Source organism: Equus caballus, chromosome 5, assembly GCF_041296265.1.
Source record: "Equus caballus isolate H_3958 breed thoroughbred chromosome 5, TB-T2T, whole genome shotgun sequence".
Classification (NCBI taxonomy): domain Eukaryota; kingdom Metazoa; phylum Chordata; class Mammalia; order Perissodactyla; family Equidae; genus Equus; species Equus caballus.
Window position 1 is genome coordinate 73,549,803 of NC_091688.1, and position 27,564 is coordinate 73,577,366.

The window sequence follows — 27,564 nt, forward strand, 5'->3', positions numbered from 1 at the left end:
GTCTTTAGGCATCTCTGAGGCTAGAGCAGAAGAGAGAAAACTCAGGCCCACAGGCCGAATTTGGCTCCCTGCCTAGTTTTATAAATAAAGTCTTGTTGGAACACAGCCACGCCCATTAGTTGATATTGCCTGTGGTGACCTTCGTGGTGCAGTTGCAGAGTCGTCATGACAGAGACTGACTGAGCCGCTATGACTGAAATATTTCCTAAATGGCTCTCTGCAGAAAAGTCTGCTGACCCCTGAGCTAGAAGAAAGGCCACAGCTCAGCTGTGATCCTCTCCTTCCGATATATCGAGAATGTTAATCCATGCTAACCATGTTGCAAATAGTTTTCCAGTTTTCTGTTTTTATTTTTTTAATTATATGATTTGGAAGTACAAATATTTTGAATTTTTGTTGTCTAGTTAGTACTTTTTTTCTTATTTACTTATTTTCATTGCTTTTATACTTAGAAAGTTTCCCAACATTTAACGTTGATTTACATATTAACATATATTTCCACTTCCTCTTGTTCATTTGAAATTTTTACCTTTTTAATTTGAGAGTTTATTTTGGTACTTAGCAAATAATTATTTTCAGCTTATTTTTCACTAAATTATTTTTAAATAAACATTCATATTTTTCCATTATTTAAATATTATAGCCTTATTATACACCATAGTCACACAAATGCCCACATATGTTGGCCTTCTATTTTGTTCCACTGATCTTTCTGCTTCTTTTTATGAGAAAACTGTACTGTTCAGGGCCAGCCCCAGTGGCCTAGTGGTTAAGTTCAGCGCCCTCCACTTCAGTAGCCTGGTTTCAGTTCCCGGGCGCAGACGTACACCAGTCTGTTGTCGGGGCGGCTCACATATAGACAGAGGAAGACTGGCAACAGATGTTAGCTCAGGGCGAATCTCCCTCAGCAAAAAGGGGAAGATGGGAAATGATGTTAGCTCAGAGTGAATCTTCTCCTCAAAAAAAAACCAAACAAAAACATACTATTCAAATTACTGCTTTTATTATATATGTTAATGATACCAATATATATTATTGCCTTTTTCTTCTTTTGACATTTCCTGAGCTATTCTCACTGCTTTATTTTTATAGGTAAAATTTGGGATCATTTTTTTTTAATCATTCCAGAAGTAAATCATAGGAATTTTTATAGGAATTGCATTTTATCCATGATTTATAGAATTCAGTATAAGATAAATGATATCAAAGATTTGTTATAATTATATATGTTGCATTCAGACGAAATAAAAAATTAAGAAGGATATTCAAAATGACAAAATTGCATGTCTATATGCATTTCTACATTGTATACCAGCACGACACTTTGTACCTAAATATGAATAACATGTATCTCATATGTTTGTCATTTATTTGGGGATTACTTATTAATCTTAATTGATAGTAACTGATACAAAGTAATTACCCTCTAAATTATTATTAAATGAATGAATGAATGATGAGTTTATTAAAAAATATCTAATATCCAAATACTAGAAGAAATATTAATCTGTAAGCTTTTTTCAGGATAGTTGACAATACCTAAATGCTAATCAAAAAATATCAAATATCTAAAAGTTATTAGAGATGGTCCTCAGGAATTTAAAATGTACAATGTGTCTGCCAGAACGCATGATCTATATGTAATTCTATATATTTCTTTGGTATGCTTTCATATATTTAGGCAAACATTGGGAGTATGTATAGCTGGGCTCTATTGGCATGTTCACTTTATTGTGTTACTGCCCATATTTACACTCAGAATGCGAGTTAATTACGTTTCTGTTCTTTCTCCCTGAACTGATTGTTCATCATTAGAATATTTTATTATAACTTGGACTTTGTCATTTCAGTGACCTATGATCAATGTTTAAGATCCGTTCAAAAATTCAGTATCTTTTTTTTAGCTTTATTGAAGTATAATTGATATAAAAAATTGTGTACATTTAATATAAACATCTTGATAAGTTTGGGCATATGCTTACACCCATGATACCATCACCAAAATCAAAATACTACACATATTCACCACCTTCAAAATTGTCCTTGTATTCTTTTGTGGGGTTTTTTTTGGTAAGAACACTTAACATGAGATCTATCCTCTTAACATATTTTAAAGTGCACAATACTATATTGTTAACTGTAGGTGCAATGTTGTACAGCAGATCTCTAGAACTTATTCTCTTGCATAACAGAAACTTTATGCTCATCCCTAATAACCAAGGAAATGCAGATCAAAACCACAATTAGATATCACCTCACACCCAGTGGGTTGGCTGTTATCACAAAAACAAATGATAGCAGTGAGTTGAGCATGTGAAGAACTTGGAACCTCATACATTGCTGGTGGGAGTGTAGAATGGTGCAGCCACTATGGAAAACACTATGGAGGTTCCTCAAAAATTTAAAAATAGAACTACCATATGATCCAACAATCTCACTTCTGGATGTATATCCAAAAGGATTGAAATCAGGTTCTCAAGAGATCTCTGTACTGTCATGTTCATTGCAGCATTATCAACAATGGCCAAGATATGGAAACAACCCATATGCTCATTGACAGATGAATGGATAAAGAAAGTGTAGTGTTTGCATAAAATGAAATATTATTCAGCTCTAAAAAAGAAGGAAATTCTGGGGCTGACCCGCTGGCATAGCGGTTAAGTTCACATGCTCCACTTTGGCAGCCTAGGATTTGCCAGTTTGGATCCCAGGCATGGACCCATGAACTGCTTATCAAGCCATGCTGTGGCAGCATCCCACATATAAAATAGAGGAAGATGGGCACAGATGTTAGCTCAAGGCCAATCTTCCTCAGCAAAAAGAGGAGGATTGGTGGCAGATGTTAGCTCAGGGCTAATCTTCCTCAAAAAAAAAAGGAGGAAATTCTGCCAATTGCAACAACATGGATGAACCTTGAGGACATTATGCTAAGTAAATAAGCCAGTCACAGAAAGACAAATACTGCATGATTCCACTTATGTGAGGAATCTCAAATAAAAGCAGAGAATAGAATGGTGATTGCCAAGGGGTAGGGAGAGGAGAAAATCTGTAATTGTTTTTCAAAAATTCAGTATCTTAGTGATTTAGGGAACATTTTATCATATTTTCTTCTCTTTTCAAAGCTACGGGGTAAAGGTTAGGGTTTATGATAAAATTTCTAAACCCTGCCCTTAAAAATAGATGTTTATTGAAAATAGGTAATCAGACAAATCCAAAATGTCAGCTGGAAGGGGACTTATGGGCTAATTCTCTGTCATCTGTCTACTCCATGGCTGTCAATTAGTACCCTGGCCAATAATTATGTTAGTCTTGTTTTGGTTGCAACAACTGAAATGTAAGTGAAAAATATAAGGAGACATCCTACAGATCCCAAAGACAAGAAAGCAGTTTGCCTAAGAAAGAAAGTATAATAAAAAATTGAAACTATGTCTAGTCTCTCTCAAATTATTGCTTCCAAATCAATCTAAAGTTGTGTGCGGGTCCCTGCAACCACGTAGATGAAAGAGAGAAAAGGCAATTCGCAGAAAAGAAGAGCTGGGTAGATAATCCCATAGGTGTCTACTACACTATCATTCTCAAATACTTTAGTTAAGAGACAAATGAATGCCTCTTGAAGTAGCTTTGGATGTTAGAAAGTACAATTGAAATGCTTTTGAATAGTTTCTATTTATTGTGCAGGTTATCTCATCTTAAGGTGAAAAAGTATAAACTTCCTCTATATGATTCCTCTTTAGATAAATAATAAAAGCTTTTATATATCTCTTGGTTTATTTATCCAAGCTATGTTTAATTCTTTTAACTATTCCTCGTAGGATATGACTTTAAAACTCAACCCTATTTTTGTTTTGTTTTCCACTGAAAGTGTTCTAATTTGTCCAAAACTGACCAAAGGGCAATACTTGGAACAGCTCTGAAAAGAGTGGGACAATCACATCCCTTTTTCTAGTACTAATAAACTACTAATATATTCACCAGCTATTGTGTGGGCCCCTTTCCTCTTTTTGAGCCATATTGAAATAAAAGCTCCATAGTATTTTATTAAGCTTTTCAGCTGCTGGCTGTGCCTTCTCTATCTTGTACTTTTGTAGTTAAAGTGTTGGACCCAAAATATAATTACTTATTACATGTTATTTTGTTCAATTAAGTCTGTCTCTGTGGCCCATCAAACTCTCTTTGGAATTTGATTCTTTATCCAACATATTGGTCTTCCTCTCTGACTGTAGCCTTTTTTTCCTTTTCTTCCTTTTTTATTGCCACCTTCTGGGACCCCCACCTTGGTCTTTATGATCTCCCTGTAAAACAAGTTGAAGATAGAGACAGAGTGACTTGCAGCTTTTGGGAAAATTTTGTTGATCTCGTCGTATGCCCTTGCATCAGAGAAGTAGGCATCTCAGGCTTTGTTCAAAGTTTCTTAAAAAGGCTATATGTGGCCTGGATCTTTTCCACATTGTAGCACTCACAATCTCCAGCTCAAATCCTTTCCCTTTGCCAGAATGAGCAGTGCGGCATGTTATCAGGAGAACTAATTCAGAACTCGTATAAGCCTTTTGAGGGTCCAGCTGTATTACTAACATGTGCAGCTTCAACAAATTTGCACTTGGAAGCTGTCCTGAAGACCAGAGTTCTCCCAGGATCTTGTTGCAGGCATACTACTCAGAGCCATGCACAACCTCCCCAACACCCAGCATCAATTCACCAAAGATAAGGTAGACATCACTATTATATTGCATATGTTGGAACTATAGGGAAGGTAAAGAATGTGACTGCATAGAAGAAGACCATAGAATTATAATTAAACGTTTGTGTTATGTCACATACTGTTCTAAACTCTTTACATGTCCCTAGCTTTACCTTAGCCAGGATAACTTTTTGAGATTTATATCTAACTGTCTTCATTTTACCAATGAGGAAAGTGAAGTAGAAAAAGGTTGTTACTTGTCTAGGTGGCACAGCTAATATGATGAAAGAATCGGGATGTGAACCCAGGTAGTTTGACTTTATTCTTTTTACCAGTACACCATACTGCCTCTCCATTTCAAAAAATGTCTCCAAAAAATGCAGGGGAAGTGGGGGAAATAGGTTTGGGATAATCAATATTGACCTGCATCTCTTAATTTGGTCTCTTCATCCACTGGAGTAACTTCCTCTAATTCCCCTCAATACCATCAACACATTGAATATATATGACCTCTCTGTGTCTGTATTCAGGTCTATATGTAGTAATCCAAAGGTTATTTATAAAAATGATGAACATGACCTGGCTGAGGGTAGAGCCTTTTTGCATAATAGTAGAATTATTTTCCATGTGAATAAGAAGTTCTTTAAGTATTTTTCTTTTAGCCCTTATCCTCCATCTTATCTGAGGAAGCAGTCAAATACCTTACTTGCTGTGCTTCAGGTACTTGGGATCTTCCACATTTCTCTATATATTAGATTTGTAACCATTTCAAAAAAGAAATAAGATTATTTTGAAATTACTCCCATTACAAAATCGATCCAAGACATTGCAATTCAATTATAAGATCATAATTTGGTGCTATGGTTAGTATCTACAGTCTAAGTTGTGAACCATCAGTAGAATTTAATTTTGTTATAGAAACAGAAATTTATCAATATGCTAATTTATGAGCTTCAACATTTTTTTCTCTATTAAACAGTGGTGCTTGGAACTATTGTTTTATTTTCACTACCAGAAAATCACTACTAATAACACTATTTTTTAAAAAAAAATCAGCCACAACCAAAAAAGTTTGTGAGGAAATAGTGGCATTTTATTTGTCTTTCCTTTGTCTTTTCAATTGTAGCTTCCCCTTAGGGCTGTTTTAGCAGACAAGTTTTCCTTTGGTGGCCTGCAGTGTACAAATTACTCAGTCTTTACCCTTTGATAATCAGAACCATGAGGTTTTATTACATTTAAATTTATCACATAAAAGGCTTCTGGAGATCTATGATGTTTGTCTAACCCTCACCTAAACTTGAAAATAATTATATGTAGCACTATGAAACCTTACAGATACTAGGAACATTTTGTCCCTAATGAGGTTAGTGTATTAAAAGGCAATTGCATTATACCATTTTTACAAAGACAATTCCAGCTGATGAATATTAGTGCTGACTATTTACAGAGGGCCATAAGGACCATGGAGGCAGCTCTAATTTTGGAGTTTCCTGAAAACTTGTCAAAAATGTCACCATTTTAAAAAAATACTTGAACTGCCTGCTTCTATAAATTTATATTTTGGAATCAATTTATATATTGACCAGCTGTTTCTTTCTTTCTTTCTTTTTATTCAATTTATTTAAACTTAAAAAAGAAAACAACAAAAAACACTTCACTATCCCTCCCACCTCTGTCCTGCGCATCTTGCAACCACCAGTCTGTTCTCTGTATCTATGAATTTGTTTTTTTTAGATTCCACATATAAAGAGAGATCATATGGTGTTTGTCTTTCTCTGACTTCTTTTGCTTAGCATAATGCCCTTCAGGTTCATCCATGTTATTGTAAATGGCAAGATTTCATTCTTTTTTATGGACGAATAATATTCCGTTGTATCTATACCACATTTTCTTTATCCATTCATCCATTGCTGGACACTTCGGTTTCTTCCAAATCTTGGCTATTATAAATAATGTTGCAATGAACATTGGGGTGCAGATATCTTTTCGAGTTAGTGTTTTCATTTTCTTCAATAAATACCTGGAAGTGTAATCCTGGATCATATGGTAGTTCTATTTTAAATTTTTTGAGGAACTTTCATTATGTTTTCCATAGTGGTCAGACCAGTTTACATTCCCACCAAGAGGGCATGAGAGTTCTCTTTTCTCCACATCCTTGACAACATTTTTTATTTCTTGTTTTTTTGATGATAGCCATTCTAAAAGGTATGAGGTGATATCTCACTGTGGTTTTGGTTTGTATTTCCTGATGATTAATGATGTTGAGCAACTTTTCCTGTACCTGTTGGCCATCTGTATGTCTTCTTTGGAAAAACGTATTCAGATCTTCCTCCCCTTTTTCAATTGGATTGTTTGGTTTTTTCTGCTATTGGGTTGTTTGAGTTCTTTCTATATTTTGGATCTTAGCTCCTTATCAGATATATGATTTGCAATTATTTTCTCCCATGTACTAGGTTGCCTTTTCATTTTGTTGATGGTTTCCTTTGCTGTGCAGAAGCTTTTTAGTTTGATGTAGTCCCACTTATTTTCGCTTTTGTTGCTTTTGGTGTCAAATTCAAAAAGTCCTCACTAAGACCTCTGTCAAAGAGCTTACTAGCTATATTTTCTTCTAGGAGTTTTATGATTTCTGGTCTTATGTTGAAGTCTTTAATCCGTTTTGAGTTAATGTTTGTGCTGTAAGATAGTGGTCTAGTTTCATTCTTTTGCATTAGGCTGTCCAATTTTCCCGATTTATTGAAGAGGCTGTCCTTTCCCCATTGTATATTCTTGGCTCCTTTGTCATAAATTAATTGATCACATATGTCTGGGCTTATTTCTGGGATCTCTGTTCTGTTCCATTGATCTCTGTGTCTGTTTCTATGCCAGTACCATACTGTTTTAGTTACTATAGCTTTGTAATATAGTTTGAAATTATGGAGCATGTTGCCTCCAGCTTTGTTTTGCTTTCTGAAGATTCCTTTGGCTATCCGGGGTCTTTTGTGGTTCCAAACAAATTTTAGGATTATTTGTTCTATTTCTGTGAAAAATACCATTGGAATTTTGATAGAGATTAATTTGAATCTGTATATTGCTTTTGGTAGTATGGACATTTTGACAATATTAATTCGTCCAATGTGTGAGCACGAAGTATCTTTCCATTTATTTTTATCATTTTCAATTTCTTTCACTAATGTCTTGTAGTTTTCAGTATACAGGTCTTTCACCTCCTTGGTTAAGCAGAGCAGAAAAAAATTAAATAGAGACTAAAAGGGCAATAGAAAAGATCAATGAAACTAAGAGCTGGTTCTTTAAAAAGGTAAACAAAATTAACAAACTGTTAGCTAGACTCACCAAGAAAAAAAGAGAGAGGACTCAGTTAAATAAAATCAGAAATGAAAGAGGAGATGTTACAGCCGATACCACAGAAATACGAAGGATCATAAGAGACAATTATGAACAATTATACGCCAGCAAATTGGACAACCTAGAAGAAATAAATAAATTCTGAGAAACATGCAACCTACCAAGACTGAATCATGATGAAATAAAAAATCTGAACAGGCTGATTTCTAACAAGGAGATTGAATCAGTAATCAAAAAGCTCCCAACAAACAGAAGTCCAGGACCAGATGGCCTCACTGGTAAACTCTACCAAACATTCAAAGAAGATTTAATACCTATCCTTCTCAAACTCTTCCCTAAGAAAGAAATTGAAGAAGACACAAATAAATGGAAAGATGTTTTGTGCTTGATTTCTTATTGCTACTTATTGTCAAGCAGCTTAAATGTCTTAAGCCCTATGAAACTTTAAGAAACAGAATCATCTTTGACTAAATTATTCATGTTTCACCTTTAAAGCTTAGCAGGAAAATCAAAATGGTGCTTTACTTCATCCTCCGTAGTTGTCCTTGGCATTCCTCTTTAATCTGCCCTTTCATACGTGAGACAAGGGGTCTGCAAGGTACAGCCCACTGGCCAAAACTGGCCTTCGCCTGTTTTTGTACAGCCCATGAGCTAAGAATGACTTTTACATTTTTAAATGCTTGGGAAAAAAAAATCAAAAGAATAATATCTATGACTTGTGAAAATTATATGAAATGCATCTAAATAGAAGTAAGAAATAGGTGGTCAATACATAACATGAAACTCAGATTTTAGTGTCAATAATCAAATTTTCACTGGAACACGGACATGCTTGTTCATTATATTTTGTCTATTACTGCTTTCACGTGACAATGGCAGAGTAGAGTAGTTGTGACAGAGATCATATTACCAACAAAGCCTAAAATATTTATTATCTGACTCTTTACAATAGGAGTTTACCAACGTATCCTCTGAACAATCTTCCTGTCCTTTGTAAGGCAGATCTTTAACTTCTCTCCGGACAGATCCTTCTTCTTTTTGCACTCCAGACAGATCTTTTTCAATGCCCTTCTGTCCATTATGAGTTCAAAGGTGTCTAAAACATTGGGACATGTAAAAAAGTATGAAAATATCTATTTATGTTATTTTCATCTCTTTTTGTCCTGATTTCTATTTTTGTAAATGATTTTTTGGAGATGTATGGTCAAAAGTTTGCTTTTGTTGATGGGTTCATTATTGAAAATTTTAGAGACCTATGTGTATATCATAATCTATTTTCTATAAAATATTAATGTCATGTGGAATATTAATTGGTAATACATGAATAAAAGTTTCAGAGAGTCCAACAGGTTTGTGAGATAATGGTTTATAGAAACTTTGGCAGGGCTGGCCCGGTGGCGCAGTGGTTAAGTTCACACATTCTGCTGCTTGGCGGCCCTGGGTTCACTGGTTCGGATCCCAGGTGCAGACATGGTATTGCTTGGCAAAAGCCATGATGTGGTAGGCGTCCCACGTATAAAGTAGAAGAAGATGGGCATGGATGTTAGCTAGGGCCAGTCTTCCTCAGCAAAAAGAGGGACATTGGCAGTAGTTAGCTCAGGGCTAATCTTCCTCAAAAAAAAAAGAAAGAAAGTTTGGCAGGTAGGTTTAGCTCTGGATATCTCAAAGCCTTTAATGTGCATTGTGAATCACCAAGAAGAGCTATTTCTTTGATGTTTTCTTAGGATGGTCTGACCACAGAACTCCCCATCCATCCCCAAATATCCAGCAAACACCCATGGAAAATATTCTCTCATTTCATAGAATGTTTAATAGTGTTAAATTTTATTGTATTTGTGAAAGCACAAATGGTAATTATAGAGCACTGTACAAATATAAGCTATCATTTGGCGATAGTTTTATCAATCTTGGCACCCGGATAAGCATTTAAGTGACTTAATTCATTGCTATTTAAAATGTACTTATTGTCGCTGTTACTGTTATTTACTTGAAGTCAGAATATACTTAAAGTCAGAATGTGACTACAGCCCAAAGGAAAACCGACCACTGGGTTGTTCCTTCCACCCATCTGATAATCTCTAAGGCTACCTCAACAAGCTAGTGGTAGAGGCTCAAAGCGGTATTTTAATCAAAAGAGATCAAAGTATTTTTACTGTAACATCTCTACCAAGAGCCAGTTTATTTTTAGGTCAACCTGTAAGAATGTTTATTTTATGGTTTTATCCAGCATTTCCATCTGCCCGCCTCTTTTTTGTTATGATTTTGATTATACCATTTTCAGAAGTAATAGCTATCATGATTAAAATAATTAAGTAATTTAAATGATGAAATTCTACATTTCATGGTGTCTTGTGAAGAATGAGTAGACAAAATATATTATCTCAGAATATTGGGTTTGAACCAACTGAAAAATCCATTTGTAGGGGAGGAAAAAGTTTTTCCTGGACTCTCTTAGGGTCCTTGGCTGTGTCTGAAAATTAAACTGACAAAGACATAGTAACAGGAGAAAAGCATAAAAATTTTATTGAATTTTTACATGTACGTGGGAGCCTTCACAAGAGCATTAAAACGCGAATAAGTGATCAGAGCAGAAGCTTTTATGCCTTTTAGGCAAAGAAGCAATAAATTTGTGAAGAATTGACAAGACCAAGGGATTTGAGCTAGGGTTGGTAAAGGAAGAAGTAACCAGGAAGATAAGGGTGAGTTTAACAAGGTTTGTTTGAACAGATTTCTTGGCCCCGAATTCCCTGTCTCTGGTGATGAGAACATTTTCCTTCCTCCTGGTACAAGGAAGAAGCCTTTCACATGGGAGTTTTATGATGTGATTCAGGGGCAGCAGTGGTGGGGGTGGGGTGTCGGAATGACCTTCCTGCTTCTGCCATTTTCTCAGACTCCTTCAGTTTAAGATTATATGCCAAGATGCCATATTTTGGGGTAGCCTGTCCTGAACCCCATCAAAGCAAAGAGTTTGCCATTCGATTTTCTTTTTCTACAATAATGCCTAAAAAGTGGTCCTGATAATTAAAATAGAGACTTACTATGAATAACACATTCTCAAATCCAGAATTGAGAGTTTCTTTGCTTGGTTATCTGCTTTTCTTTTCTTTTGATTCTAATTTGATTTATTTATTCATTTTTAATTTTTTTGCTGAGGAAGTTTCACCCTAAGCTAGCATCCACTGCCAATCTTCCTCTATTTGTATGTGAGCCACCACCACAGCGTGGCCACTGACAGATGAGTGGTGTAGGTCTGTGCCCAGGAACTGAGCCCCAGCTGCCAAAGCAGAGCACACCAAACTTAACCACTGGGCCAGCAGGGCTGGCCCTGCTTCTAATTTTAAAACCTTTCCCTATGAAGCCATATTGATCACCTTTTAAATATAACATGATTATCCCTTATGAAACTGAAAAAAAAAAAAAACTTTAGAGAACACAGCCAGGAAGTTTTTCAAATGTCCTTCAGTGTACTTGTTTGCATTTCCTCAAAAGCCACTGGTGCAAAGCAGTTTGGAGTTTAGAATAGCTTTGAAAGCATTTATTGTTCCAAGGCTAATTTTAACCTGTGATAAAGATTGCTTTTTGTATTCAGTTGAATGTGATATCCAGCAATTGTTTGTCAAGGCTAAGTGCTATAGGACATAATACATTTTTTAAATGGTATTGTGTAATTATAATACAAGTGTCTTTATGGCCTAATATATGAAAGAATGCTATTGAGTAGGGGTATTAGAATTATGAGAAAACATACTTTAAACTTTATTGTTTCAATTTTTAAATCTCATGGCTGCTTAACTTACATTTAGGGGAGTGTGACTTTGTATATTTGTTCAAATGAATGATTTTCTGTTAGCTGAATAGTTTTGCACATTCTTGGCAGAAGTAAACTTTTTTTTCTCCCTCATACTGGGTTTCCCCATTTTAGTCAGTAGGATATTGGGGGGAAGGATTCCCTAAAATAGCCAAAGTGAGTGTGTGTGTGTGTGTGTGTGTTTGTGTTTGTGTTACCTCAAGTGATTTTAATATGAGTTTAAGATTACCCCTAAATCATACATTTGTGTCATGGACCAAAAAAGGTTTCAGATACCATTTCCAATCTGAAATCCTTTCATGTTGTGTGTTTTATAGTTGTACGGATAAAAATGGCTTTTTGCTATCCTAATCAGTGGTGGCTGGAAGTGATGGCAGTGATCATGTCATATAATCTCATCGTTTTGTTAGAAGAATGACTAGAATCAATGCTCTTTCCAAAACATCATTCAGGGCTATGTATCAGCAGAAGTGGTAATATGAAGCAGGACGTACCAGTCTTAGAGTCTTAGCTGACGCTAGAGTCTTCCACTTTCAGGTGTGTATCCTATTTTTTTTTTTCTTCTGCTTGGTAAGTTTTGGGTTTGTTTCTTTTACTATGAAATCTAGCATACGTATGAAAGTGTATATAATTTAGATATACAGTTTAGGAAATAATAAAATGAATACATTTTTCTCATTTCAAATGACAAGATATAAAACATATGATTCCTATATCTTTGACTCTCTACGTACCCCTCCTCCGTTATATTCCTTTCTCTTTCCTCTAGAAGTAATGACTTAGATTTTGTGATAATCATTTTCTTGCTTTTGTATATGTCTTGCCACATATGTATCCCTAAATAATACGCTGTTTAGTTTTGTCTCTTTGTATAGTTCATATAAATATATTTACACAATTTATATTTTTATGCAACTTGCTTTTTCTTGTTACCATTCATCGCTTTGTTTTTCAAATCCATCTTAGTTGAATTAGCATTAGTTCATTCATTTTCTCTGTTGTGAACTCTTTGCTCATCATTTCTTTGTCTTGAAAATATAATTTTATTTTCACTCTTCCATTATAATTTTGAAGGTATGCAATTCTCTGTTAAAATTTCTTCTTTATAGAAAATATTTTACTGTCTTCTGACTTCCATTGACACTACCAATAAGTGGTTTGAGTTTATTAGTGTCCCTGAATCTGAAGATTGGTGTCTCATTAATTCTGTTAACTTTCTGACAATATCTGTTGAAATATTTCCTCCCCAGTTCTCCCCGTTATCTCTTATGAGCTCCAATTCGATTTCTCCTTTCATCCTCACCCTGTCTTCTGTGTCTTCTTCCATGCCTCTTAACCTTTCTATCATATTTTGCATCTCATGTGTCTGTGCTGCCTTTCAGGTAATTTTCTGAAGAATATCATCAAGTTGACTAAATCTCTTCAGTTATGTCTAATCTCTTGTTTACCCCAAACTATTAAGGTTCTTTTTTTCCCCCACTTATTATTATTATTTTTATTTCTAGAAATTCTTTTTGCTTATGTTTAAAATTTTCAAGATAATTTTGAGTTTTTCATTCTTTGATTACACATTCAAGTCTCTTATTGTTCAAGCATTCTAAAGTTTTATTTTATATTCTATATCTGATAATGTCAATGTTAAAAAACAAAATTCAACTGAGTAAATTTGAAGATCTAATTGGCTTTATTAAGTGATTCATGAATTGGGCAGTATCCCATTGAGCAACTAGAAGGGCACTCAGAGGGGTTGTACAAAATGGAACGTTTTTGTAGGAGGAAGGATGAGGCAAGAAAGTTATTAGCAAAAGAAAAAGAAAGGATTATTTTGGGCCAGGACATCTTCTCTCTAGGGGAAAGGAAATGGCAAGGGTTGTATCATGCCGATTTCTTCTTCCTCTAGAGGATGGAGAGGGCCCACATGACAGATTACCTCAATGGTACTGACCAGAAATTCCACACTGGTTAAGATTACATTTCTGGGAGAGGTTGAGACTGGAATTAAGTCTTGGTTTACTTTTTTTTTTTTTTTAATTTTTTTTATTAAGGTTATGATAGATTACAACCTTGTGAGATTTCAGTTGTACATTATTGTTAGTCATGTTGTGGGAACACCACTTCACCCTTTGTGCCCTCCCCCCACCACCCCCCTTTTCCCTGGTAACCACGGATCGGTTCTCCTTGTCTATATGTTGACTTCCACCTATGAGTGGAGTCATATAGAGTCCGTCTTTCTCTGTCTGGCTTATTTCGCTTAACATAATACCCTCAAGGTCCATCCATGTTGATGCGAATGGGACAATTTTGTCCTTTTTTATGGCTGAGTAGTATTCCATTGTGTATATATACCATATCTTCTTTATCCAATCATCAGTTGCTGGGTACTTAGGTTGGTTCCACGTCTTGGCTATTGTGAATAATGCTGCGATGAACATAGGGGTGCATGGGACTCTTGGAATTGCTGATTTCAGGTTCTTAGGATAGATACCCAGTAGTGGGATGGCTGGGTCATAAGGTATTTCTATTTTTAACTTTTTGAGAAATCTCCATACTGTTTTCCATAGTGGCTGCACCAGTTTGCATTCCCACCAACAGTGTATGAGGGTTCCTTTTTCTCCACAATGTCTCCAACATTTGTCACTCGTGGTTTTGGTTATTTTTGCCACTCTAACAGGTGTAAGGTGATATCTTAGTGTAGTTTTGATTTGCATTTCCCTAATGATTAGTGATGATGAGCATCTTTTCATGTGTCTATTGGCCATCCTTATATCTTCTTTAGAGAAATGTCTGTTCATGTCCTCTGCCCATTTTTTGATCGGGTTGTTTGTTTTGTTGTTGTTGAGCTGTGTGAGTTCTTTATATATTATGGATATTAACCCTTTGTCAGATAAGTAGCTTGTAAATATTTTTTCCCAATTAGTGGGCTTTTTTTTTGTTTCAATCCTGTTTTCCCTTGCCTTGAAGAAGCTGTTTAGTCTGATGAAGTCCCATTTGTTTATTCTTTCTATTGTTTCCCTCATCTTAGGAGTTATGGTGTCCGAAAAGATTCTTTTGAAACTGACATCAAAGAGTGTACTGCCTATATTCTCTTCTAGAAGACTTATTGTTTCAGGCCTAATCTTTAGGTCTTTGATCCATTTTGAGTTTATTTTTGTGAATGGTAAAAAAGAATGGTCAATTTTCAATCTTTTACATGTGGCTGTCCAGTTTTCCCAGCACCATTTGTTAAAGAGACTTTCTTTTCTCCATTGTACGCTCTCAGCTCCTTTGTCGAAGATTAGCTGTCCATAGATGTGTGGTTTTATTTCTGGGCTTTTGATTCTGTTCCATTGATCTGTGCACCTGTTTTTGTATCAGTACCATGCTGTTTTGATCACTGTAACTTTGTAGTATGTTTTGAAATCAGAGATTGTGATGCCTCTGGCTTTGTTTTTCTTACTCAGGATTGCTTTAGCAATTTGCAGTCTTTTGTTGCCCCATATGAATTTTAGGGTTCTTTGTTCAACTTCTGTAAAGAATGTCATTGGGATTCTGATTGGGATAGCATTGAATCTGTAGATTGCTTTAGGTAGTATGGACATTTTAACTATGTTTATTCTTCCAATCCATGTGCATGGAATGTCTTTCCATCTCTTTATGTCATCGTCAATTTCTTTCAAGAAAGTCTTGTAGTTTTCATTGTATAAATTTTTCACTTCCTTGGTTAAATTTATCCCAAGGTATTTTATTCTTTTCCTTGCGATTGTAAATGGGATTGAGTTCTTGAGTTCTTTTTCTGTTAGTTTATTGTTAGTGTATAGAAATGCTACTGATTTATGTATGTTGATTTTATATCCTGCAACTTTGCTGTGGCTGTTGATTGTTTCTAATAGTTTTCCTATGGATTCTTTGGGGTTTTCTATATATAAGATCATGTCGTCTGCAAACAGCGAGAGTTTTACTTCTTCATTGCCTATTTGGATTCCTTTTATTTCTTTTTCCTGCCGAATTGCTCTGGCCAACACCTCCAGTACTATGTTGAATAGGAGTGGTGAAAGTGGGCACCCTTGTCTTGTTCCTGTTCTCAGAGGGATGGCTTTCAGTTTTTGTCTGTTGAGTATGATGTTGGCTGTGGGTTTGTCATATATGGCCTTTATTATGTTGAGGTGCTTTCCTTCTATACCCATTTTATTGAGGGTTTTTATCATAAATGGATGTTGGAACTTGTTGAATGCTTTCTCTGCATCTATTGAGATGATCATATGGTTTTTGTTTCTCATTTTGTTAATGTAGTGTATCACGTTGATTGACTTGCGGATGTTGAACCATCCCTGTGTCCCTGGTATAAATCCCACTTGATCATGGTGTATAATCTTTTTGATGTATTGCTGTATTCGGTTTCTTGGTTTACTTTTGTAGGGGGTAAGTGACTCCATTTTGGGGCTGCTGCATCTTTTTTAACATCAGTATCTGCATTTTTTTTGCAGGTCTGATTTTGTAGCTTTCTGTTCCTCCTGGCCCTCACCCATGATGTCTTTTTTCCTCATTTATTTAGCAGAATTCTATTGTAAGCTCACATTCCTTGGAAATTTATTTACGGGAATTTTTTGATACCTGGGGCAAAAATTCCTCCAGAGAGGGTTTGAGATGGCTTTGAGGGAAGGAAGACATTTCCTCTATCCAAAGTGGGTTCATCTGGCTGGAGAACGAATTAAATTCACATGAGACAGAATAGCAAGAGAAAATTAAACAAAGCTTTATGAGGACCATGGCCCGGGGCCTTTCTTCCTGAAGGAAGAAAGGACACCGAAGAAGTGGGGTGCACAGAGTGGTTATATATCCCCAAACAGGATGTTTCACATATGATTGAAGTGTCCCTCCCACAATAGTCACAAGATTGCCCTGTCAGCACAGCGCTTGATGGACACAGCAGGTAGTGGGTCTGCTATCTCGGAGGGCATAGCAGGAGGCAAGTCTATTGTCTTGAGCTGGGTGGTCACAGGTGAGAGCAGCAATCAGTTCCTAGCCTAAGGAAAGATGCTTAATCCTTAAAGAAATGCCAACGTTGGGAGGGGGAGTGAAGTCAGTTACAGGAGGTTACCAGACAAGCACAATAAAATGCAGATTTAAGTCCTTGCCTTTGGTATTAATTAAGAGTTTCTAGAGAGAAGGTCATCTCCTTTCTTCTTCCTGGTACAGAGAGGGAGGCACCTTTTACAGATAGAGATTTACCTTACAAATGTAAATGTCTCCTAACAAAGGGCAAGCAAGTTCCACTCCTCAGAGCCTCCTTGCCAGTCCCAGTTTATCAAAAGCAATCAGCCCAATAATCCTCATGCCAAAGAGACATATCTGGGGGGGCCAAATCCAGGTCCCCACGGCTTCTACTGGTCATCTGAGGACACCATGATCAGGAGCCACGTTTAAACCAAATTTTCAGCTTGTGACTTTGGGGCCCACTCAAGTTTGAATTCTTAGAGGAGACAGTTTCTTTTTTATCCAGTATGAAGGCTGATATAGACACATGCCCCACCCATTGCCCTATGGTTATTTTCTAGCTCACCGATTGACAGCATCACTTTTTGTTGGTCCTGCCTTATGTGGAGGTTTCTAATGTACCCGCCGCCATGCTCTGGCCCTGACTTTGTCTGTTCTCTCAGAGGTTTGTAAGCCATTAGAACTCAGCCTCTAGGCCACCAGGGACGGACAGAAACCTTGAGGGCAAACATCACTGTACAGCTAGTTTGTCCTTGTGGACCTCTGCTCTGTTGTCATTTCTGATCTCTGAGAAGTTTCCTTATTTTGACACCAGTACAGTTGTGCATCTTCTGTTTTTGTTTTTCCATATCTTGTCCAGTATTTTTAAATGTACTATATTGTGAGAGTTTCTCTCAACATCTTGTTAACGATTTTGCAGAAATGGGAAACTCCTGTCTGATTGTTTTAGAGGCTCCCTTCCTTAAATAATAGCCATTTCATTTACAGTGGCTTCTAGAGTAAAACCAGAGGATTTATACAAGTTTTATAAAAAGTAACATTTTCTTTCTTAATGTTTATCACTTTCAATGAAAATTCTGCTCTAATACTTGAAGATGTTTAATAATCATTAGAACTGACTCATGCTTACACCTTCGCAGCTGCTGTTCTGGGCCTTAAAAGATTTCTTCAAAGCATATCACATGATCATCTTATAAGCAGGCCAGCAGAAATTTCTAAGTTAATTACAGTTTGGCAGAGTGTATCCAAAACCTCTTATCTGAACAGTGAACCCAATAATTTAATCAGTCTGTCTGTTGATTAATCACGTTCTAATCCATCTGATATCAGCGCTGAAAAAGCTCTTCATCTGTTTCTTGTAAAACTTATCTCTCTGAATGCACAGCTGCTGTGCGCTATTGGTATTAATAACTTGAATAGGAGACAGAACACAATGGATTCTCAAAGCCTGCAGGAAAAAATCTGAACTCCTTACAACAGTCACTCAGGAGTCTCTAATCTGACCCAACTCTATACAATCTTCCCATCCTCATTTTCTGTTGTGTCCCCAGCTTCAGCCCGTGCACTAGTTAAGACTGGTCACTTGAACCCTCTCGACTTCTGTTTTGACTGTTTCTGAAGCTGGTCAGTTGATGAATGAATAAATATTTATTTATCAAGTACCACATGTCAGGCATGTGCAATATTATTTCACTCAATATCCTACAACCTCTCTGTGATATAGTGAAGCCAGTTTGACACTTGATAAAGTCAAAGAGCAAAACAAATTACTTTTTAGTGGCCTATTCACAAGGTTATAAGCTTTTTGCAGAAGGGCAAGAGGGAAGACAAAAGGCTTGTGTACAAGTCTGTGACCCAGTATTTTACAGTCATACATAAGTAAAATTCAAAAACTAATTTCCATATTTGTGCAGCGTGAGACACTAAATCCTCTAGCTGTTTGATACTATCAGGAGTTGGGGACATTTGGCCCAAGGGGAGCTCTAGAGAGCATGTGAGTTAAATTCCTTCCTGGACATATAGTAGATATTCAGTATGTTCAGTTTCCATTCAGCATTCCTCTCTTTTAAGCCTAATCAGATTGTATTTGTTTTCCTATTCATTCTAGAACAAAATATATTATTGTTATTTGTTTGTTTATCCCCTCTTCTTCCACTATCTTACCCTTTACGTAGAGTATCCAATTCAGTCACTTCAGTACAGCCCAAGACTCACACTCCATCACAGCAACACGTTGGAATTACAGAATTCCCAATGTAGCCTAAAGCACAAGAGGATTTCAAAGAGTTCTTAGAACTTTGATCTTTGGGCCGCAGGAATAGGAAATGGATAATCACAGTTGATTCAAGACTATGGAGAGTTTCATTTCACTAAATGATAATTATTTTCTGTTCTACAGCCATTTTCCTAGCTTATTACCTTTTATCGATATCTATATGGTATTTTCCTCTGAGCTTTCTAAGGTGAACCTGCGTGGTGTAGTAGATTCCTTTAAGACTACTTGCTCAGTTCTTAATTACTCCATCTTTGTTTATATGAGCATCTATGTAAATTCTAATTAATTCTACCCTGCTAGATATAGATAATTAGAGTGAATATCGAACCCCAGTTAAGCCCATCAGCATCTCTGCCACCAGTTTTGGGGATTGATATATCTATAACTTGTAAACTTGGGACCAGTCAGGGGCCTATGTTTTATCATGTGAAACAGAGACAGGAAAGCCTTCTGTAGCGAGAGAGAAGAATGAAGAGATATGCAGACAGAAGCACAGAGACAGAGAAACATTCCTAGCTCTGTTTCCTTTTAGCTGCGTTTCCTTCCTTGCATTATGTGAGATATTGCTTTCCCTTAAAGTAAATATACCACATTCTACTTTTTTTAATTTAACTTGTTTAAGTTGATTTGTTTTTCTTGCAGCTAAAGTCAGTCCCAATTATTATCACATACATCAACTGTTAAGAGGTCACTAATATTGTTATTATTCATATCACATAAATGCACTTGAATTCTAGTCTCATCTCCAAAGCTCACTAGGCAGGTGCAACGGTGGACAAGTCACTTTAATTTCTCCAAGCCCTAGTTTTAGCATTAGCAGCATGATGAATGAGTTGTGAAAATCAAATGAGATGAAGTATGTGAAAGAATTATGCCATAAAAATTATTATTGTTTCTGGAATTTCAGTGCCACTATATCTCTCATAATTTATCTTCTATTTCTAGGATAACATTGTTTTTGTTGTTTACTGTGTTTTCCATGTGGATAGACAGATTTAAAGTTCTTGATGACAAACGTAAATTTTATCACTGATTCCGTTGGTTTTTGAGTGTTCTCTTTGTGTAAGATATTAGGATGGAAAAATTGATGCATTGAGAACAAATTCTCATCCTATTGATTCCACCCCTCCAAAATAACCAAATAGAGATTATTCTGACCATTAGAAAGTTTACTTTAGGGAATAATCAAATATTAATAAACTTTGTTTATGGAGAAAATAAAATGTTAGAGTCTTTCATAATAGTGGAGTTGCACTAGAAACTGGGCCACTGTTGAATTTTATTTTACTTTTTGCTATTCCCAGGGTAGCAGTATGCCAGATTTATAATGATGGGCTCATATTATATAAGAGGATATTTATTGTTAGATTTATTTGCAAAGTGATTCTTCTCGTTTGTGAAATAACGTATAGCTAAATCCCACTCATATAGAGTGTGACATATTTTAGAAGAAAATTTGTCCTGCAATGCATTTCATTTTTGAAGTCCTAGCTTATAAAACCAAATAACTAAAATATTTGTTTGACAAAAACAGGTAGTTCACAACAGAATCTTGGAAATCAAAAACGGAGCAAATATCCATTAGGTTTAAGTTACAGGTTTTCTGGTAAACTGATAAAACTTTCTTGATAGCGTAAGCAATAGGCACTATGCTACCACAGAGCTCATTACACAGATTTCTCATTCTACCGTGTGTTTCAGCATTCCAGGAATAAAGCATCTTTAAAATTATATATCACTAATACTTTTAGAAAGCCATTCTTGCTCCACCCTCCCCGGTTTCTCCCCCAACATCTACCTACTTCAAGAGATAACTGCTCCCCTGAATTATTTTTAATTATTCTCCTACTTATATTTATATTTGATCACATAAGTATGTTTCACTAAGCAATGTGTTGTATTGTTTTGCTTGTTTTAGGGATCATAATCTAGATATTTTTCCACAGCTTTTTACATGTTTCTAAAATTCATTTGTTGTGATATAGTAGCAGTGGTTCACTCTGCAAATGTTATTTTTCCTTTTCATCCAAATTTTTTGCACCCCAAATTTTTCCTAGTCTCTTACCGGAGCATCTTTGCAAAGTTTCCTTTTTCTATTCTTTGAGGCTATTGTGACTATCTTCATCCAGTAGTAACCATGGAAACACAATATAGCTTTTTAGGAGAAGAGAGGTCAAGTAAATGAACTTAAACAAACAAATATAATCAGTCTATTTACCATTTAAATCTCTTTACTAATGCGGAAAAATCACTATCATCACTTCACATGTTAAGAGGTCACTAACACTCGATTTTATAATGGTAGTTACAATATCACATAAAGCAGAGATATCACTTAATGCTTACTTATCTATAAAGATCAACTTTTTAAAATCTGGATATTGTTAATGCCCTGAAGATTAGGACTATGGTAATTCATCTTCTTTGTTATAGAGAATGAACTCTTATCTGTTCTAACTAGTCTTGATGATGTTTATTTTATTATATTAACTCCCTTAAGCAATGCTAATATGATTTAGCTTTTAAATATTAAAGCAAAATATTATCTTATAAAATCATGCTCAAATTGAAGTATTCCCAGGTCAAAAGCTTTAGTAAGTTATTGCCCAATTATTGAAGCTCTAACTCTAATCGAATAACCAAGGATAATTGGTAGTATCCAAGTTTTCATTCATCTTTCACTTAGTTTTAAAATTCTAAATCTCAAGTCAGTGGAGAAGGTTTTTCACAAAGTAGTAGGAAAAATGGCTGAATTTTGGAAAGAAAACCTAGAATAAAATTTCTGTTACTGATTTATCACCAGGTACTGAAATTTCAATACTTTAGTTGAATTTGGAATATGTTGAATTTTTAAATTGCTACGCTGGTAACAGTTGACTCACTGATAACTGATAAGTTCTACACAGTAGGCATCTATAATATGGGCAGCTGTTCAGGATCTTTTTTCTTTGCTTGAGTTAAGGAAAGAGCAAATTGAGTTGTTTACAGAAATACTCCCTATTATAATCAACATAAAGGAATAAACAATCCCGATCATAAAGTAGATAAAATTACTCTTTGATTTACCTTGCACTGCCTGTTTGATCTTGGTTAAGTAGATTGTTGATAATCCTCCCCTGGTATATGTACAGCTTAACACTGAATTATGGAAGAGAAAAATAAAACAACTCCAACATTAACAATAAGCTTAGCTCACAGTACCCAAAGGAAAAATCTCTAAGGGTGGAATTTTAGGTTTTAAGGTATCACTGAGGGGGGACATTTCAAGAAAGAAGAATTTGCTTGACTGTCCTCCAGTTAAGTCTTGCCAACTGTTGACCCTTTTGGCTGTTGTGGGCTGCTAGCCTAGTTGTTGTTAGGAGGGTTACTGTAAAATTGTATATGGCTTAGAATTCCTGCACTGTCAAATTTTTCTTTATTCAGTATAGGTACAACTCTTCCATTCTGTGTCTTCTTTATTTTATGACATTAAAATATTTTCTACACATACTGTGAAGATGTGGGCCCAGCCTAGGGCACAGTCACAAGAGGCAACTACAGTTGGTTAGAGTCCTGATAGGTTCATTAGCTAAGAAATCCTCTTGGTGGCCATGAACCAGGTTAGGAATTCACATCCACCAGAACCAGAAGAGCATGAGTTGGATTATACCTGATGGGGTCATTTGATTTGGATCCCAGGGATCAGATAAACCCAACAATTTAGGGCCAGCAATCAGGAAGGTCTTGGAACCTGCAGAATGATGAAGTTCAAGCATTCTTCATGTTATCAAGGCTCTACAGTAGCTGAGATGGGGAGAGTTGGAGTAATGCACAATCTGTATCACAGCATGCTGGTACCAGGATCTAGCCATAGTAGAGTGCGGGGTAGAGGGCGTCCCTGAGGGATAAGGGGAAGCAAATAAGGACCCCAGTTCTAGAGGAGTGGACTAGTAGGAAAGGATCTAAGCACAGAACAAGTACCTGAAATTTGAATATAAGCCCAATCCACTTGTCTGTTCAGCAACAGAAAGAGGCCAGCAATAAATACTTTATAGTCCCAAACCTCAGGACAAGACCTATTCTAGTGCCTAGGGTTTTAGTCTAGACCCCTTTAAGAAACATTATTAGAGCACCTACTAAAGGCCAGGCCAGCTGGGCATGTAGTAGTAAATAAGATATAGTTTCTTCCTTTCCAAAGCTTGCACTCTAGTGGAAGGTTCAGACCAGAATATAGACAATCAGCATACAGAGTATTAAGCTTGCTAGTTGGGCAAGGTATATATTGCAATGGTGGCATAAGTCATAGCATCTTATTAAGACTTGGTGTTGGAGAGATCAGAGAGGCTTCCCAAAGAGACTGAAGTGTCAGCTAAGACCTGAAGAATGGGCTGGCGCAGGGGCACTGGTAGTACATGAATCAGTTTTTTTGCATAAGCAGAAAGTGTTGCTTCCAGGCCAATATAAATTACAGAATGGTCATCTAAAATAGGTACCCCTTTCTTTGTGGAACTACCCAGTGGGAGGACATGTGCCTTGGTGAACTGAATATGTACTCTGTTCACTTGCTTGACCATGTTTTCCTGTACAGGGCACAGCCTGTGGCCTAGATTGGACTTATTTAGATGGAGAGCATTTAGAGTAGGGAGTATAGCAAAGGAAAGGAGGCCCTCAAGGCTTGAAAGTATGGCTCTTAAAAATTGGAACATAGAGGAAAACCAGCCTCATTTGAATGAAGCATTTCTAGAATTGACTTATCAGACCACGGTAGCACGAGAGTACCTACTAGGTGAGCTGTGCAGAAGCCACCTGCAGGGATGCAGAGCGTACTTTTAAGCATTTGCCAAGTTAGAAATTTGACCCACTAGGCTTAAGCTTCCTGGAGTGACTCTACTTGTTATTTTATCCATTAAGATTGTGTAACATGGTTTCAGAATAGCAAATCAAAGTAAGGCTGGTGGTGTTGCCCACAATTACAATAGAAGTGGAATGGCTTAATTAGTAAAACATTAACTGGCAGGATTCCTATAAGTAAAAATGTACATATTTAAGGAGGCTTATTGTAACATTTATACCATTTATTTTATAATATACTAATTCGAATGTAAAAGTGAATGTAAATTACCAGAAATTAACATGCAATGTGAAGAAAAGTCCTTTTATCCTCTGCAACTGTAGCATTTGGCAGATTCAGGAATAAATAATCTTTTGTGGCAAGGGTATGCCTTATCAAACATATGCAGATCAGCACTAATTAATGCTAATTAAGGTTTCCTGTCTATCTAGTTGGAAAAACGTCCAAATGTTATGAAATCCAGTTAGTATGCCTATTACGCTAATTGTTTTATATGGGGTGGTTCTTAATTAAAATATGTAAATTGACCTTAATTGCTATATACTAATGGGGGTTCATGTTATCTCACTAAAAGTGACAAGATGGTAAGGAGGGGTACTTAAATGACTAATTCTGATAAATCCTTAACTAAATGACCTTTACTCAAAATTAATTTTAATTGGAAGTTGGCTGAAGAAACATTTTCCTTCTTTGTTTCTTTTTAGTTTTCGGTAATGTAAGAATGTTACTCTTCTTTGTTAATACAGCTTTGGAAGTAATTGTGGATTGTTAATTACACTTAACAAGCAAGTTAATTTGACTGTTTACTGTTTATAGTTATCAGGAAGTTATTGATATACTCATTTCAGTCTTGGGAAAAGTGAGTTCTCATTGAATGTGAATTTATAGTTAGAATCTTCTAGGTAAGTTGACCCAATTATCTGTTAGAGTGTGTGTTAAAGTTTGATGAGCCAGTTGTACTAATATGTACTCCTTGGCTGATTTACATTGGAATTACTTTTTAAGAAAAAAAATATATTTTTTCTTTACAAACATTAACTCTTATTGGAGTTAAAATTTCATTGGAGATACTTAGATTAAATAGACTGAAATGATAGTCTTACAGTTTACTTATCATGTTTTTATTTATTATTTAATTGCAAACAAATTAAAATGTGTATGCCCAAAACCAGTGTAAGTGAATTTACGTCTTTTTATTTTTTCATTATGCTAATCTTATAATTACAAGATGTAATTTAAATAAAGCTAAAAAATACTTTATTTTACTCTTTCATTTGGAAGTAGTTTATGTTCAACTGTAATTTAAAATATATTTAAAAAATTCTTCTGTAAAAATATGAGAAGGGACTTCGTAAACTATTGTCGTATGGAAATATGCATAGAGTAATGCTTAATATGGTAATGATCAACATGATTAAAGATCATAGTTTTTCTTTGTCAAAAGGAGACCCAATATCTTTACTCTTTCATCAGGACATCGTGACAAATGTTTCACCCAGAATCATCCGGGGGATCACCTCTGGCCCCATGTATGGCCCTGGACAAAGCTCCTTCCTGAATATTGAGCTCATCAGTGAAAAAACGGCTGCATATTGGTGTCAAAGTGTCACTGAACTAAAGGCTGACTTTCCAGACAATGTAAGTGTGATTTAATGTCTAAAACAAAAGAATTGGCGTAAGTTGGTGAATGTTTATTTAAACATCCAATTCATAGGCTTATAAATATTAATGTGTATAATATATTTTATTAAAGAATCTGCCAGTTGCTTTGCTGATGCATAGAAAGATAAAAAAGAAAGAAAAGCTCAAGAACTCATAAAAATCCACACAATGTAAGGCTTTGTTATAAATGGATGCCATGTAGATGGAAGAAGTATCTACATAAGCAGGAGGAAGAGAAATGAAATACTAATTTTATTGAGTTGGTTTTCACTGTATGTGGCTAGTATTTATGAAGGTGATGACCTTAGGAAGAAATTGCAGACTATAAATCATTTTAAATATAAACCTGAGGGAGAAGCAGAATATCTTCTTATATAGCTTATTTGTATTTTTTCAGTGGGAAATAATCTACCAAATAATTTTAACCTTTATACTAAATGAGTCAACTATCTTTTATAAAACATTTTTTTTCTTTTAAAGTACTGTGCATAAATATTACAGTAAAATCAGACTTACATAAGATATTTCATTCCTTTGTGGATTTTATGTGTTGCCTATAAATACTATATATGGATAGTATTTTCTCTTCAATAATTGGTTGGGGTTGTCCTTAATGTCATTCATTCATTCTCTTTCTCCCCTTCCCCTCCTCACCCCTACCCTCCATGCACATACACGCACACACACACATTCCTCTGTCTCTCTCTCTCTTTCTCAATGAGCTGGTAGTGAATGGGGTTAAGATTTGGGGCAATGTGTGTGTTTATGTTGTAGAAAAGGTTTTTCTGCAATAATCCTTCAAAGACAAATGAGAACACTTCAAGTATTCTAGTAATAAGTATTTTAAAATCTAATGAAGTTTGTGGATATTTACCTACAAACTTATAAATCAGAAAATCTTACAAAAGGACTTTAGACATCACACTATTACCCAGACCATCAGTTTTTGTTTGTTTGTTTTAGAAAGCTCTAATTGTTTCAAATTCTCTCTTACCTTGAATCAAAATATGATCACTTAGAATATAATTGATCTTCTGCAAGTCAACCCTTCAGATGTAAAGGGAACTATCAAGACCCATCTGTAGCTTCTGCTTATTAGGGATCTTTCACTTTCTGAGCTTGATGTGGCAATCATCTCCATTTTCACATTATACAATCAACTCTAATAACAATTAAGTTGAGCTGTTTGTTTTTTAAGGGACCCACATGTTTTGGGAAGCTTTTCTCAGAATGACAAGGACAAAAAGTGGTCAACCATAAAAAGGGTTATTAATATAATTGTAAACTTGGACTGCAGTGTTAAGTACTATGCTAGGTACTGAAAATGCAAAATAATAATAGTAATAAGTATAAGCACTTATGTAATATTCACTCTGCACTAGGTGGGGTTATAACTGCTTCCTGTATTTTAATAACACTCATTTAGTCTTTCAACAACCTTATAAGGTACTATTATTTTCCCCATTTCACAGATAAGGAAACTGAGGCACACAGAGGTGAAATAGAATACCCAAGATTACACAGCTATTATATGGTGAAGCCAGAATTTGAACTTGAAATTCACTTTTAGCATCCATGCTCCTGTCTAATAATAGTGTTCTGCGGTGCACCTGCCTATATTGCAATATCATTTCAGGCCCTTAAAAGTTCAGTATTACTTTGTAATGCAACATAAGAATGGTATGAAATATAATGTCCCAAATATTGGTTCAATAGTATTTAGATAAGCCAACTTATCTTTAAAAAAAAAAAGCCCTTTTCCTGGAAAATAACTCCCACCAATGGTTTGTCTTAAGCTTACCTGATACTTTCTGCCCTCTCTTGGGCAGGAGTAGGATGTTATAATAATGTCCTCCAAGAAATGGCAGTAAGTAACAAGAAAGCTGAGACAAAACCTTTGCTTTATGATTCCACAGTCAAGTGGAAAGAAGAGACACGTTTAAATGTTCTTTTCAATTTCCCTGGAAACAATTTTCTTCTCCTATAATGCTTTT

The 27,564-nt window shown here is 35.6% G+C and overlaps 1 protein-coding gene across 1 annotated transcript in view; it reads left to right on the forward strand.

The window, feature by feature from the left end:
• DPYD (dihydropyrimidine dehydrogenase) overlaps positions 1 to 27,564 on the forward strand; it is a 768,719-nt gene that overhangs the window by 425,354 nt on the left and 315,801 nt on the right. Inside the window, exon 14 of the mRNA XM_023641574.2 lies at positions 25,382 to 25,546. Within this exon, the coding sequence (XP_023497342.2) occupies positions 25,382 to 25,546 (165 nt within the window). The remainder of the gene's footprint in view (positions 1 to 25,381; positions 25,547 to 27,564) is intronic.